This window comes from Triticum urartu, chromosome 3A, assembly GCF_056163025.1.
Source record: "Triticum urartu cultivar PI428250 chromosome 3A, HENAU_Tu73, whole genome shotgun sequence".
Lineage (NCBI taxonomy): Eukaryota > Viridiplantae > Streptophyta > Magnoliopsida > Poales > Poaceae > Triticum > Triticum urartu.
In genome coordinates this window covers 549998049-550010932 of record NC_141875.1, presented here as the reverse complement: position 1 = coordinate 550010932, position 12884 = coordinate 549998049, and the positions used below count along the sequence as shown (strand labels likewise).

The 12884-nt window shown below is 48.7% G+C and overlaps 1 protein-coding gene across 1 annotated transcript; it reads right to left on the bottom strand.

Annotated features, from left to right (window-relative positions):
- Positions 1 to 328: 328 nt before the first annotated feature.
- LOC125545006 (receptor-like serine/threonine-protein kinase SD1-8) lies at positions 329 to 3714 on the bottom strand. The gene is made up of 6 exons (XM_048708830.2): positions 2268 to 3714; positions 1820 to 2166; positions 1507 to 1717; positions 1163 to 1400; positions 928 to 1078; positions 329 to 840 (listed from the first exon to the last, which is right to left on the bottom strand). The coding sequence occupies exons 1-6, from the start codon at positions 3565 to 3567 to the stop codon at positions 538 to 540; spliced, it is 2550 nt and encodes an 849-aa protein (XP_048564787.1). The 5' UTR covers positions 3568 to 3714; the 3' UTR covers positions 329 to 537.
- Positions 3715 to 12884: the final 9170 nt, after the last annotated feature.

The window sequence follows — 12884 nt, the reverse complement described above, 5'->3', positions numbered from 1 at the left end:
TCTTGGACGGGTGGCTTAGGCAAAGAGCTAACTTTCGGTCGATTGATAGAAGGGGTTTCGGCAGTCTGGTCATTTGCACGGCATGGGCACTGTGGAAGCAATGCAACGCCAGAGTCTTCAACGGAGATAAAGAACAAGGAACAAATTGATGCACTTGATCTTGCTAGCACGATTCTGGACGAACTTAGAGACTCGAAGATAGCCCTTCAAGGCGTAGAAGGAGTACAACGTTTTGTGAGATATTAGGCTAGATTGAGCGTATGGAGTGGGTGTTCCCACGTTAATGTTTGCATTATCGTGTGGATTCTTGCAAATCTATTTATTCCTTCTGTAAAAATATGGTACGCAGCTACATACTCTTGATTTTTCTTTATAAATTATAGAACACATCACTTTTCTTTCCCCTAGGCGTGTCATGGTTAAACTTCACCAGGGAGCGTAGCAATTGTGAGACAAAAAAAAAGAAGCTTTTGTTGTAATCTGTGCATAGTATTCCATCCCAAGCTAAACTACCATGGTGAGCATCATAGATTTCCACTAACTTTTGCTGTGAGCTGTATCTGTCGTAGTCACAGTGAACTCACTTTGAGTTTCAGAAAACCCTGTATCTGTCCTGTTCCTCCCCAGGTTTACGCCGGGCTCATTTGGCTCCGGCAACGTGGCGTTCTCGCCGGCCAGCATCATGACTACCGACGACATCATCGGCCTGTTCCTAGGCTGCACGTCGACGCACATGAGAGCAACCTGTATGCACCTCCGCACCTGGCTGTGATCGCAGCTGCCGCCCATCGCATCGTCCAGGAGCTCCGTGCTCCTGCCTTCCTTCCACAACATCCACGCCTGAAAAATGATCAGCATGATCGTACATTAGCAAAACAACCAATCAAAGATCGACCACTTGTGACAGTTGATCATGCTGGTGCTTACATAACCGCAGAGGTTTAGATCGAGCTCGGTGTCGTAAAAGCCTCGGATTTTCTTGCCGGTGACGATCTCCAGCACCATGACGCCGAAGCTGTAGATGTCGGATTTGATGGAGAACACGCCGTCCATGGCGTATTCCGGGGACATGTAACCGCTGATCACCGACCACCACCTCACAAGTCAGCATCTCGAAAACAGTGTATACGTACACGATGGTTTCAGAGATTATGATACTCACTATGTCCCGATGACCTTGAGGGTGTACGCCGTCGTCTGGTCGCCGCCGAACATTCTCGCGATGCCGAAGTCCGATATCTTGGGGACCATGTTCCTGTCCAGCAGCACGTTGCTCGCTTTCATATCCCTGTGGATGATCCTGACCCTCGAGTCCTCGTGGAGGTAGAGCAGCCCCCGTGCGATCCCCAGAATGATCTCAAAGCGTTTGCTCCATCCCAGCAACTTACGCTTTGCATCATCTGCATTGTATACATCCAATGAGATACATTAATTGTGTGTTCACTTGATATAGGAAAGTGGTTGCGAGTTTTCTCTTGTGCAAAAAAATTGATGAACTGAACTGACCAAATATGAAGGTGTCCAGGCTGTTGTTGTGCATGAACTCGTAGACGAGCAGCCTCTCATCGTCGTCGATGCAGCAGCCGAGCAGCCTCACCAGGTTCCTGTGCTGGAGCTTGGCGATTAGCCTCACCTCGTTCTTGAATTCCTCGACGCCTTGTGATGATTTCTTGGACAGCCTCTTCACAGCTACTTCTTGCCCATCCTCAAGCCTCCCCTGTTCATTATATTTCGTATAAGCACTAAACTGAAAGATCACAAGGTGTCGAGGAATCACCACTTATCCGAGCTACTTTCACTTGATCTTAATTTATCTTACCAAATACACGGGGCCAAATCCACCTTCTCCTAGCTTGCTCTCTGCTGCGAAGTTGTCCGTGGCGGCGAGGATCACGGCGAGATCGAACAATGGAAGGTCGAGATCGTCTTCGCCGCAGCTCATCTTGTTCTCGCTGTCCCGTGCTGGGCTCGAAGCAGGGTGTTTTCTGGCCCTGAATGGAAGCACGTTGTCTCCACTGCCTGGCGCAGTTTCAGGCGCCTGACGCCACCGCTTCCTCCTCGCCTTGTATCTCCAGAAACATAAGCAGCCAGCGGCTGCCAGAAGAAGCGCGCCGGAAATAGCCGCGGCGACGGCGATCACCATGGGGCGTCGGCGCTTACCTGCAACTGCAATCAATCAAGTAGCTGCATTTAGCTACGATTATGACAGAACTGCTCGAAATGGTACAAACTGTGGTCAGAAAAACAACAGGCCGGGAAGTTCTAACCTGAGACGTTCAAGGCATCTACATCTGACTGCGCGAGCCGGATGTACAGGTCCTGCACGACCGCCGGATACTGCCGCATGTTCAGCAGATCGGTGGCCCAAATGACGCACCCGCGGTCGACGCCCCCGCTGATATTGGCGGCGGAGTACGCCCTGCAGCTACAGTTGGCCAGGCACAGTTGCCTGCACTCGTCCAGCGTCATGTCGGCGTGCACCGTCGCGTTGGTCGCCTCCGGCAGCTTCATATTGTTAACCGGCCAGAACCCGTCGCCGTCCCCGCAGCTCAGCTTGGTCCTCCTGACGCAGCCGCCGGAGCCGTCCCGGAAGCTCCACTTCCGTGACCGCGGCTGGAACCCCGGCAAGCAGCTACACTCCGGCGAATGCGCGGTGTCGCAGTAGGCGAAACCGAAAGGGCCGCACCTGGCGTAGCTGTCGCACGGGTCGGTCGGGTGGTACCAGAAGTTGTTCCACGCGCCGTCGGCCCACACGTACCGCTGCAGCAGCCCCGTCGAGCCTTCCACGACGAGCCGCGTCAGCAGCGTCGGGGAGCTGATGTAGTAGGTGCTATACGTCTCGTTGGGGTTTGACACGAGCGCGAATGTGTACTCCTCGGTCTTGAGCTCCGGCACGCCGGTGAGCACCACGCCGTTCCACGGCCCGGTCGTGAAGATCTTGGCCGGGCCGCGGAAGAGGAAGAACTCAGGCAGTCCGCCGGCGATCAGCTTGACCGTGTACTCCCCCGGGGAGGGGTCGGCGGGGCTGCTCCACGACGTGATGTTCCAGGCGAAGCCACTCCTGTGATCCACCCCGACCTTCATGCCCGGGAGCTGCGTGTCCGTCGGGTAGTCGAAGCTCTGCCATGCCACGCTCTGGCTCGATCCACTCCCATCGGAGCTCACGACCAAGTTGCCGCTGTCGAGAAGCCGAGCGGTGGCCTTGGTGGCCACGTTTCCGGTGGGCTCTGCGGAGGACCAAACGGTGGTGTTCCGGCCGTCGACGATGACAAGGCGACCGTCGGGGGAGAGCTTGAGAACGCCCGGGGACGCGACGACCGGGTCCCGGCGGTTGGCGACCCACACGACGGTCCGTACTGGGATGCGTGCGTACCAAATGCCGATGTAGGTTCTGCCGCCGGAGCTGCCGGGCGGGGTGAAGAAGCCTAACCTGAATGCTCCACGGGCGGAGAGCAGCGTCTGGTTGCCGGTGATGGACGCGGTCAGGTCGATGGTGTCGGTGGCGATCGATACGGGGAGGCAGGTGGCCGCGACAAGGAGGAGTAGAGAGAGCGCACGCCTCCTCATCAGCTCTCCTATGATCTCTTTGCTTTGGAGTTGGCCGCTCAAATGCGAGCTGCCGGCGGCCGGCGGCCGGCGGAGTATGTGTGAATGGAAACTGGTACTCTGGTTGTTGAGTGGCTGCTTGAGTGCTGAAAGAAGTAATGTTGCGTCCCTTGCTTATCTCTACTTTTATAAAAAACCGAGTTAGTGTTGATGGTGTGCCCGCCATCTTGCAAGATAGACCGTTTGATTTATATCTGACGGATAGAAAGTAAACTATGGCAATTTTGTAAAAAGATACCCGCACCTCTCTCCATATTTACAGATAAGGCCTTTCCTTATTCATCCTTATCTCCCACAACCTCAATGTTGAGCAATTAAAAAAGGAAACATCTGAAACAATCTGGCATGGTGGCCGCATGGGCTTTTATACTCTTTCTCACCCTATCTCTTCTCTTTCTCAAGATATCATTAGTTTTTACACATGAGATTACTTCCGCTTGGGTCAGTCACAATATGTTTTTTATAAAAAAGATGTATCTTAACGCTCCGTGCACGGGCATCTTGCTAGTTAGCAGAAAATGTGGGCAGGTCAACGTCGGCATCCGGAACGGCGTGTTGGCGGACACCGCCACATGGGTGTTCAAACTACGATATCTCGATGCACTTGGATGGGACATGTCAATGATGATCATCAGAGTTCAGAGAAGAAAAATACAGTATATACTTGATGTGTGGTCAAACTTCGATATCACGGTATTAGATCCTAATATTGCGGTGCATTTGCAGAGCTAGCAGCGGGGTTTTGGCTGCTTGTTTTAAACAGAAACTGGCAATCTGATCCTGATGCATAACAGTTTAAGTTTAAGTACTAAAAATGGTACACCCTATATGCAAGTTGCCTTAAAAAACAGTTTGCTTCAATCACTGTGTTGTCTGTTCAATGCACTTGGATTGACATACGGGATACGGCCTGTGATGCGGTTGGGTTAAAGGAGCATGCCACCACCGTGCATGTACAGTAAGTAGCAGCCTTCTTTGGCTAAAATGTTGCTCATTATGCACGGCTTCCAATAACTACATCTTTTTTAAATTCCTGTGGTTGGATGGTTAGAGGAACAGTGGTATCCCCAACCCACCAGGATTCAAGTCCTGGTGCTCGCATTATTTCTGAATTTATTTCAGGATTTTCGGCGAGGCGCTTTCAATGTGATGAGACATTCCCAGACGATGAGGCGTCTACGGTGACTTCGTAAATCTCAAGATGATATGACGGCTCAGTCTCTTGAAGGTGCTCATAGGGGTAGGATGTGCGTGTGTGCGTTCATAGGGATGAGTGTATATGCGTATGTATGAGCACTTGCGTCTGTGCTGTGTTAAAAAAACTACATCTTTTTAAATTTTCTTTTTAGAAACAAGGCCGAGTCGGGTGTTAACTCAATGACGCTTTAAAGACCCAGAACCCACAAAACGCACACCACAACTCAACACAACGAAACAAGCAGCAGAAAGAATATGAAAAACTAAGGGAAAAGCTAACAAACACTATGTAGCACAAGCTCCGAAGCTTGAGCAACGATGCCATCTATGGACGCCATGATCATGCTAAAGAGGACATGGAGCGAAGTCCATATGTCGTCAAAACCCGGATGACACACTGTCATGCTGGCCATCTCCGCCTCCAAAGAAGGCACCACCTGCCCTCTTGCCCTGGCTCGTGGGCGCCACACCGTTGGCAGGCGGAGATGCTCCCTAGAGCACACATGGACATGGCCAATTGGTGCCGAGGAAGGACGACATGCACAAGCGCCTCACCTCGCGAAGCATCATCAGACATCATGTCTCATACTCGTGCAGAACCCAAGCTGCCCAACGGAATCGTCAAAGAAGATGTTGGGAGAACAAGTGCAGCCACACCATGGAACTAAATCAGAGCTCCTGCAGAGTTGCACACCTCTAAGTTAGGATGAGCATGACACAACCTACAAACACGTGCTGCCACTAGGCGGCCACACCATTAAACAACACCAGCCACCATCGGCGGCCAAACACCCGTGCGAGAGCCTTGCCCGCCACTCCACTATCCAAAGGCAGCACCTTCATGAAGGTGACAACGTCGGGGCACCGTCGTCGCCCAAATCGAGGAATTTCTTGTTTTCACCATGCACACACATGGTGGGAGGGGAGGGGCGGACCTCGACGACACTGTAAGAGGATGGCGCCCAAAATGTCGTCGCCATCATGGTTGTCGGTTCCAGCCAAGGGTTCCCCCCTATTTGTGCCCCCAGCCCCAAGCCGTCCTCCAACCACCAGATCTGGTGAACCAGAGGTTGCCAGAATCATGAGCAGGTGGGGCTGGCCGAGCTTCACGCAGAGATAAGTCGTCATCTTTAGATCTTGCCCCAGGAGTCGGCAAAGACAGCCGCCCAAGCCGCGACCCACACCCACCACCGCGTCGTCTCCCACGTTGCAAAGGGGACGACTCTTAGCCTCAGCGCACGCCACCTGTTGTAGGTCCGGCGACACTCTTGTTGTGGGGGCTAGGTTTTACCCCTGAGTCGCCGCCGAGGGGCGACGCGAGGGCCTCTTCCTTTCTGTCTCGCATCCATTGATGTTATTCTTTTTTTTAGATTAAATCCCTCTTTATTCATTGGTCATAATATTTGCATCACTGAGGAATAATAGTTGCAGGGTCCTTGTAGGATCGAAAGTATGTCTAGAGGGGGGGTGATTAGACTACTTGACCCAATAAAAAGTTAACCTTTTCCCAATTTTAGTTCTTGGCAGATTTTAGCTATTGTAGGACAAGTCAAGCAATCATCACACAATTCAAGCAAGCATGCAAAGAGTATATTGGCAGCGGAAAGTAAAGCATGCAACTTGCAAGAATGTAAAGGGAAGGGTTTGGAGAATTCAAACGCAATTGGAGACACAGATGTTTTTCCCGTGGTTCGGATAGGTGGTGCTATCCTACATCCACGTTGATGGAGACTTCAACCCATGAAGGGTAACGGTTGCGCGAGTCCACGGAGGGCTCCACCCACGAAGGGTAACGGTTGCGCGAGTCCACGGAGGGCTCCACCCACGAAGGGTAATGGTTGCGCAAGTCCACGGAGGGCTCCATCCACAAAGGGTCCACGAAGAAGCAACCACCCACGAAGGGTCCACGAAGAAGCAACCACCCACGAAGGGTCCACGAAGAAGCAACCTTGTCTATCCCACCATGGCCATCACCCACGAAGGACTTGCCTCACTAGCGGTAGATCTTCACGAAGTAGGCGATCTCCTTGCCCTTACAAACTCCTTGGTTCAACTCCACAATCTTGTCGGAGGCTCCCAAGTGACACCTAGCCAATCTAGGAGACACCACTCTTCAAGAAGTAACAAATGGTGTGTAGGTAATGAACTCCTTGGTCTTGTGTTTCAAATGATAGTCTCCCCAACACTCAACTCTCTCTCATAGGATTTGGATTTTGTGGAAAGAAGATTTGAGTGGAAAGCAACTTGGGGAAGGCTAGAGATCAAGATTCATATGGTAGGAATGGAATATCTTGGTCTCAACACATGAGTAGGTGGTTCTCTCTCAGAACATATGAGTTGGAATTGTGTATGTGTTCTGATGGCTCTCTCCACGAATGAAGAGGAGGTGGAGGGGTATATATAGCCTCCACACAAAATCCAACCGTTACACAAAGTTTTCCAATCTCGGTGGGACCGAATCAACAAACTCGGTCGGACCGAAAAGGTAAACCTAGTGACCGTTAGAGATTTTCGGTGGGACTGACATGCAACTCGGTAGGACCGATATGGTTAGGGTTTGGGCATAACGTAATCTCGGTGAGACCGATTACACAAACTCGGTGAGACCGATTTTGGTAATTAGCTAACCAGAGAGTTGGTCAGGCAAACTCGGTGGGACCGATTTGCTCTTTCGGTGAGACCGAAAAGTTACAAAAAGGAAACACTGAATTTACATTGCAATCTCGGTGGGACCGATCCGCTCTTTCGGTGAGACCGAAAAGTTACGAAAGGGAAATAGAGATTTGCAATCGCATCTCGGTGAGACCGAGATCCCTATTGGTAGAACCGAATTGCTAGGGTTTGGCAGTGGCTTATGACAAGTGAAACTCGGTGGCGCCGGATAGAAAGAATCGGTAGGACCGAGTTTGGCTTAGGGTTTAGGTCATATGTGGATATGGGAAAGTAGTTCAGGGGTTTGGAGCATATCACTAAGCACATGAAGCAAGAGGCTCATTAAGCAACACCTCATCCCTCCTTGATAGTATTGGCTTTTCCTAAAGACTCAATGTGATCTTGGATCACTAAAATATAAAATGAAGAGTCTTGAGCTTTTGAGCTTGAGCCAATCCTTTGTCCTTAGAATTTTGAGGGTTCCACTTTCACATCCATGCCATGCCAATCATTGAGCTTTCCTGAAATAGTCATGTTGGAATAGCATTAGCTCAATGAGCTATATGTTGTTATGAATTACCAAAACCACCTAGGGATAGTTGCACTTTCAATCTCCCCCTTTTTGGTAATTGATGACAACATATAGATCAAAGCTTCGACAAATGATAATAAGCATGAAATATATCGTCGCTTTGAGAAGTATGTGATAAGTAAGATCTCCCCCTAAATTTGTGCATATTTAAAATTTGCTTTGGACTGCAAATGCACAAAGAGTTAGAGTCATGGGTTACTCTTCCATGTCACATACATCTTGGTGGAGCGCTTAAAATGATAAGAATGAAATACATGCACTCATCACCAAGAATAGTGAATGATCACATAAGATAGATAAGATGATAATATTAAGCAAACATTAAGTGTAGCTTATGATCAAACACATGATCATCAATGTCTCACGAGCAATGACATAGTATCTCAAGCACTCAAAAGCAAACAAGGTTCGAAAACCACCAAATAAAACAAGAGAGAATAAAAGCAACACTCTGTCTCGAAGCTTATGATCTATACATTTTCTCCCCCTTTGGCAACAAGTTACCAAAAAGTTCCTAGAAAATGCATAGTGCTAAGTCGACACTCAGGCTTGATCTTCAGGTGGTGGTGGAGTCCGGAGCACTCCAAGGACGAAGCCTTCTATAGACGTGGTCGGAGTCGAGGCTGAAGTGGACGCTGGAGCTGGTGGAACTGAGGCTGTAGCTGGTGCAGAAGTGGTGGCTCTGGTGTCAACAACTGGCACTGCAGACGACCTCGGACCTCGTGGCACTCTGGCAAAGGCATCAGTTGTAGTCCTGCCTCTCCTCTCCTGCATGTCATCTTGGAGCTGCTCCACTGCAGTCTGAATCTCTGTCACCTTGACATCCAAGTCATAGAACTTTTGTTCCATGATTCTCTCTAGGCTTGCCTGGTTCTGAGTTAGGGTGGCTAGTCCTTTCTCAATCCGCAGGGTGGATGCAATTAGGTAACCAAGCTTCTCTTGTTTGGTTTTCGAGAAATATTCAGATGCCTCCTCTTGAGTTGGCATCTTGGCAGCTTTCTCCTTCCTTGCCTTCTCCTTCTTTGCTTGTGCTTGTGCAGACGATGGTTCATTCTCAGTCATAACAACTTGATTATCTTCAAAATCTGTACGGATAGGCAGGTGTTCCTTGTCCAATAAGTATATGCCTGTGCCCATCTTCGAGTTGATTAACTCCTGAATCTGAGGGGCATAACCACAGCTCCTCTTCTGATCTGCTGCAGTCCTCTTGATAGTCTCTACCATGAGGCTCATCACCTTGAACTTCTGTGGCACATCAAAGATATGTAGCAAATTGATCGCATGGCCTCTGATCATCTTGTGATCTCCAGACTTGGGCAATAAGGTGTGCCTAAGGATCCAGTTAATGGTTGGCAGCCCTGACAGAAGATAATGCACAGACCCAAACTTGAAAGTATCAAGTGCCTCGTTTGGAATTTCCTTGTACATATTGGACATAGAGTTGTAGTCCATCTTCTTCTTGGCATAAATTTCCAAGTCATCATCATGCTCTTCTGGGGCATTGATCAGCTGAGCCCACTCAGCAACTGTAGACTGGTACCTCGTACCTTCTGACATCCAAATTATCCTACCATCTGGATAAAAATGTGCTGTGGAGTAGAACTGCATGATAAGCTCCTCGTTCCACTTTGTGAGCTTCTGCCCAACAAAGTCCTCTACTCCACATGCCTTGAAGCTGTCCTGCACTCCAGGGTAGTACTCTTCGTTGACCTTGATGTATTGCCAGTCGACCCATCTCATATCACAGACAATGGGCTTCTTGTCCAATAAGACTGTCTCATAGAAGTCCTGCTGTTCCTTAGTGTGGAACCTGTAGTCAACAACAGTCCTTCTCCTTGAAGCATACGGATCTGCTTCTCTCCACTTCCTCAGCCCTGAGTCTCTCCTGAGCTTCATATCCTCAGCCACAGGATGAGCATCATTGTGGTCTGGGATCTTGGGCTTGAGATTTCTAAGAACTTGCTCTTCATCATCTTCTTCAGCAGCTTCAGGCACTGGGGCCTTGTTCTTTTCAGTTGCAGGTATGCTCCTCGTATTTCTCTTTGGAGTTGTCTTGACCTTTGATGCAGCCTTGGGTGCTTCCTTGGGCTTAGATGCAGTAGCCCCTGATTTGATAGCATCACCCATTAGCTTGGGTGCCTTAGGTGCTGGTGCAGCTACCTCTTCTTCTTCCTCCTCATCTTCCATGATGGAAGCCTTGCCAAGCACTCTGGCTACGGTTTTCTTCACCCTTTCCTTTCTTTTCTTGCCTTCAGCAGCAACTGGCTCTATGGGAGTGGGCTTCTCAGTTGAAGCTCTGGCCTTTGACATAGGCTGCCTGCCTGCTGGCCTTTTGATCTTTAACCCTGGCTTTGTGCCCTGTGCTGGCTCAACTCTCTTGGAAGTTGCTTCCTCTTCCTCCGCCACATAATCTTCATCCTCAGAATCTGAAGTTCTTTTCTTCCTTTGTCTGGTGGCAGCTTTTGGCAAATTGCTTGGGGTGCTCCTGCTGCCATCATCTGAAGAGCTGGAGGGACTAGTGCCCTCACTCATCTGCACTTGCTGCTCTGACAAGTTCTAGCTGTCACTCTGATCAGACATGTTGCAAACTCTGACTGCTGACCCTGTGAATAGGTTATAGATGAGATTGAGTGGATGAGCATCACAAAATACAGAGATTTTTGCAAAAGAATGATCCAAAAACTTAGTTTTAGTTTCCCACTGAAATCATCTCGGATCTACCGATTTTTAAACTCGGTGATACCGAGGCAGTTTTGGCACCTAAACTAGTGAACTCGGTCAGACCGAGTCACAGTTCGGTGACACCGAGACTGCTAGGGTTTCACAGAGTTCCAAAATCGGTCACACCGATAAGTAATTCTCGGTCAGACCGAGTCTCACTTGTGCAATGGCATAAGCCAAATCGGTGGGACCGAGTTTTTCAACTCGGTGGGTCCGAGATGGTTTCGGCGGAAACCTAACCCTAAAATTTTCGAATCAAACCTAATCTACGAGCGTCGTGGCAAGAATCATGATGATCACAATGTGCTAAGAATCGGATTGGAGAATAGCACAAAGATCGAGTCCATACCCTAGTTCGGCGGAGACTCGCTACAGCGGCAACGGCGGGGTAGAATTCCCATTGACGGCGACGGAGACCAGCGACTGGAGGCGGCTGGCGGCGAGGAGACGATCCGGAGACCAAGTTGGCAGAGCAGGCTATCGCGCGGGCGAAGGGGTTCGGAGAAATTTCCAATTTTTTTGCCCGTGACTATATATAGCCCAACCCTGTCGGTGTGACTGAGTGGAACAACTCGGTGGCACCGAGATTCATAACTGCAAGCAGTTACTGAAACTCGGTGGGACCGAAAGGTTCAAATCGGTTGCACGGAGATCGAAAACCTAGATCAACTTAATGATCTCGGTAGGACCGAAAGTAGGGTATCGGTCAGACCGAGAATCATAAAGAGGTTTTGGAAGTTTAAGTCTATGACGAATCGGGGACTCCGAGGGCTCCTCACACAGAGTGGTTCGAATCTGCCTTGATCAAATTTTGTGATGTAGCATGAATAGAGTTTGAGACGAGAAAAGCATAGATAGCTAGAGGAGGTTCTTAGGCATTCTTGTCCATCCACTTGGCAAAAGGAAATAAAACCAAACAATCAAAACAACAAGTGGATGTCCTCGAATGAGTAAAATATGCTACCAGCATGCTCACACAATAAGATGGCAAATGAAATATGTGACAAGGCATGCACAACCAATTCTAGCATCTATCAAGCAATTTGCGATGACAAGGTCATCTATATATGAGTATATTGACTTAGGAGTCAAGTGAGAACACTTGATCATAGGTCATACTCATCGTTTAAGCTCAAGTGGGGTTACCACTTTTACATAAAGCATTGTTGTGTTCACATCTTTAGAGTTGCTTTAGCTCAAGTCTTAGAGTAAAGCTCCCCCTAGATGTGATATCCCCCCTTAGAGGGATGAACTAACCTCGGGTTTTGTCGATGATGACTTCATGTAGATGTTGAAGATGTGGATGCTCAATGTTGATGTAGATCACTTGGAGCTATCCATTTGAGTGAATTGCACTTTCAATACCTACATGGGTTAGTCCCACAAGGAACAAACAAGGATATCCATAGACATAGAGTGATGCACACACAAGATGATGTCCATGAAAACTTTTAGGTTACCTTGTCCCTTGTCTTACCAACAAGAGGGTTTGTGACTCCTTGAACTAGTGCAAGATGTGGAAGTTGATTGCACTTGTTCTTGCCAAAATTATAAGAGTGAAGTATGTTGGCGGAGTCACCCTCAAGAACTCTCTAGTTCTTCTTCTTTTGGATCCACACCATCTTGATGGGAATCCTTGGAGTTGTAGTCGTACTTGATGAAGTGGAACTTGAAGTAGTCTTGGGAATCCACTTGACTAAGGTCTTAGGAGCTTCTTCAAATGCATCAATTTCCTCTTGAAGCTTGTCCTTGCCTTTTTGCTTGTAGTCTTGTGGTGGAAGATCATCTTGAGCTTGTGTCCCCTTGAAAGAAGTATCATACTTCTCTTGTTGAGGAACAAACTTTGTCTTGGGGTATTTATCTTCTTCCCACTCAACTCCATTGGCATTGAACTTTTGTTCAAAACCAACACCTTGATTCTTCCGGTGCATTCCTTGCTTGCGCACAATTTCCTCGAATTGCTTACTCCCGGTAAGGCTTTTGTACACTCCTTTCTCTATAATTCCCTTCAATAAGCTATTTTCTTGCTCAAGTGTAACTTGGCTAAGAGAATCATTAGTGGAATCAAGAGAACTACTAGAAGCAACAATATTGGATTTAGCATGATCATTGTTAC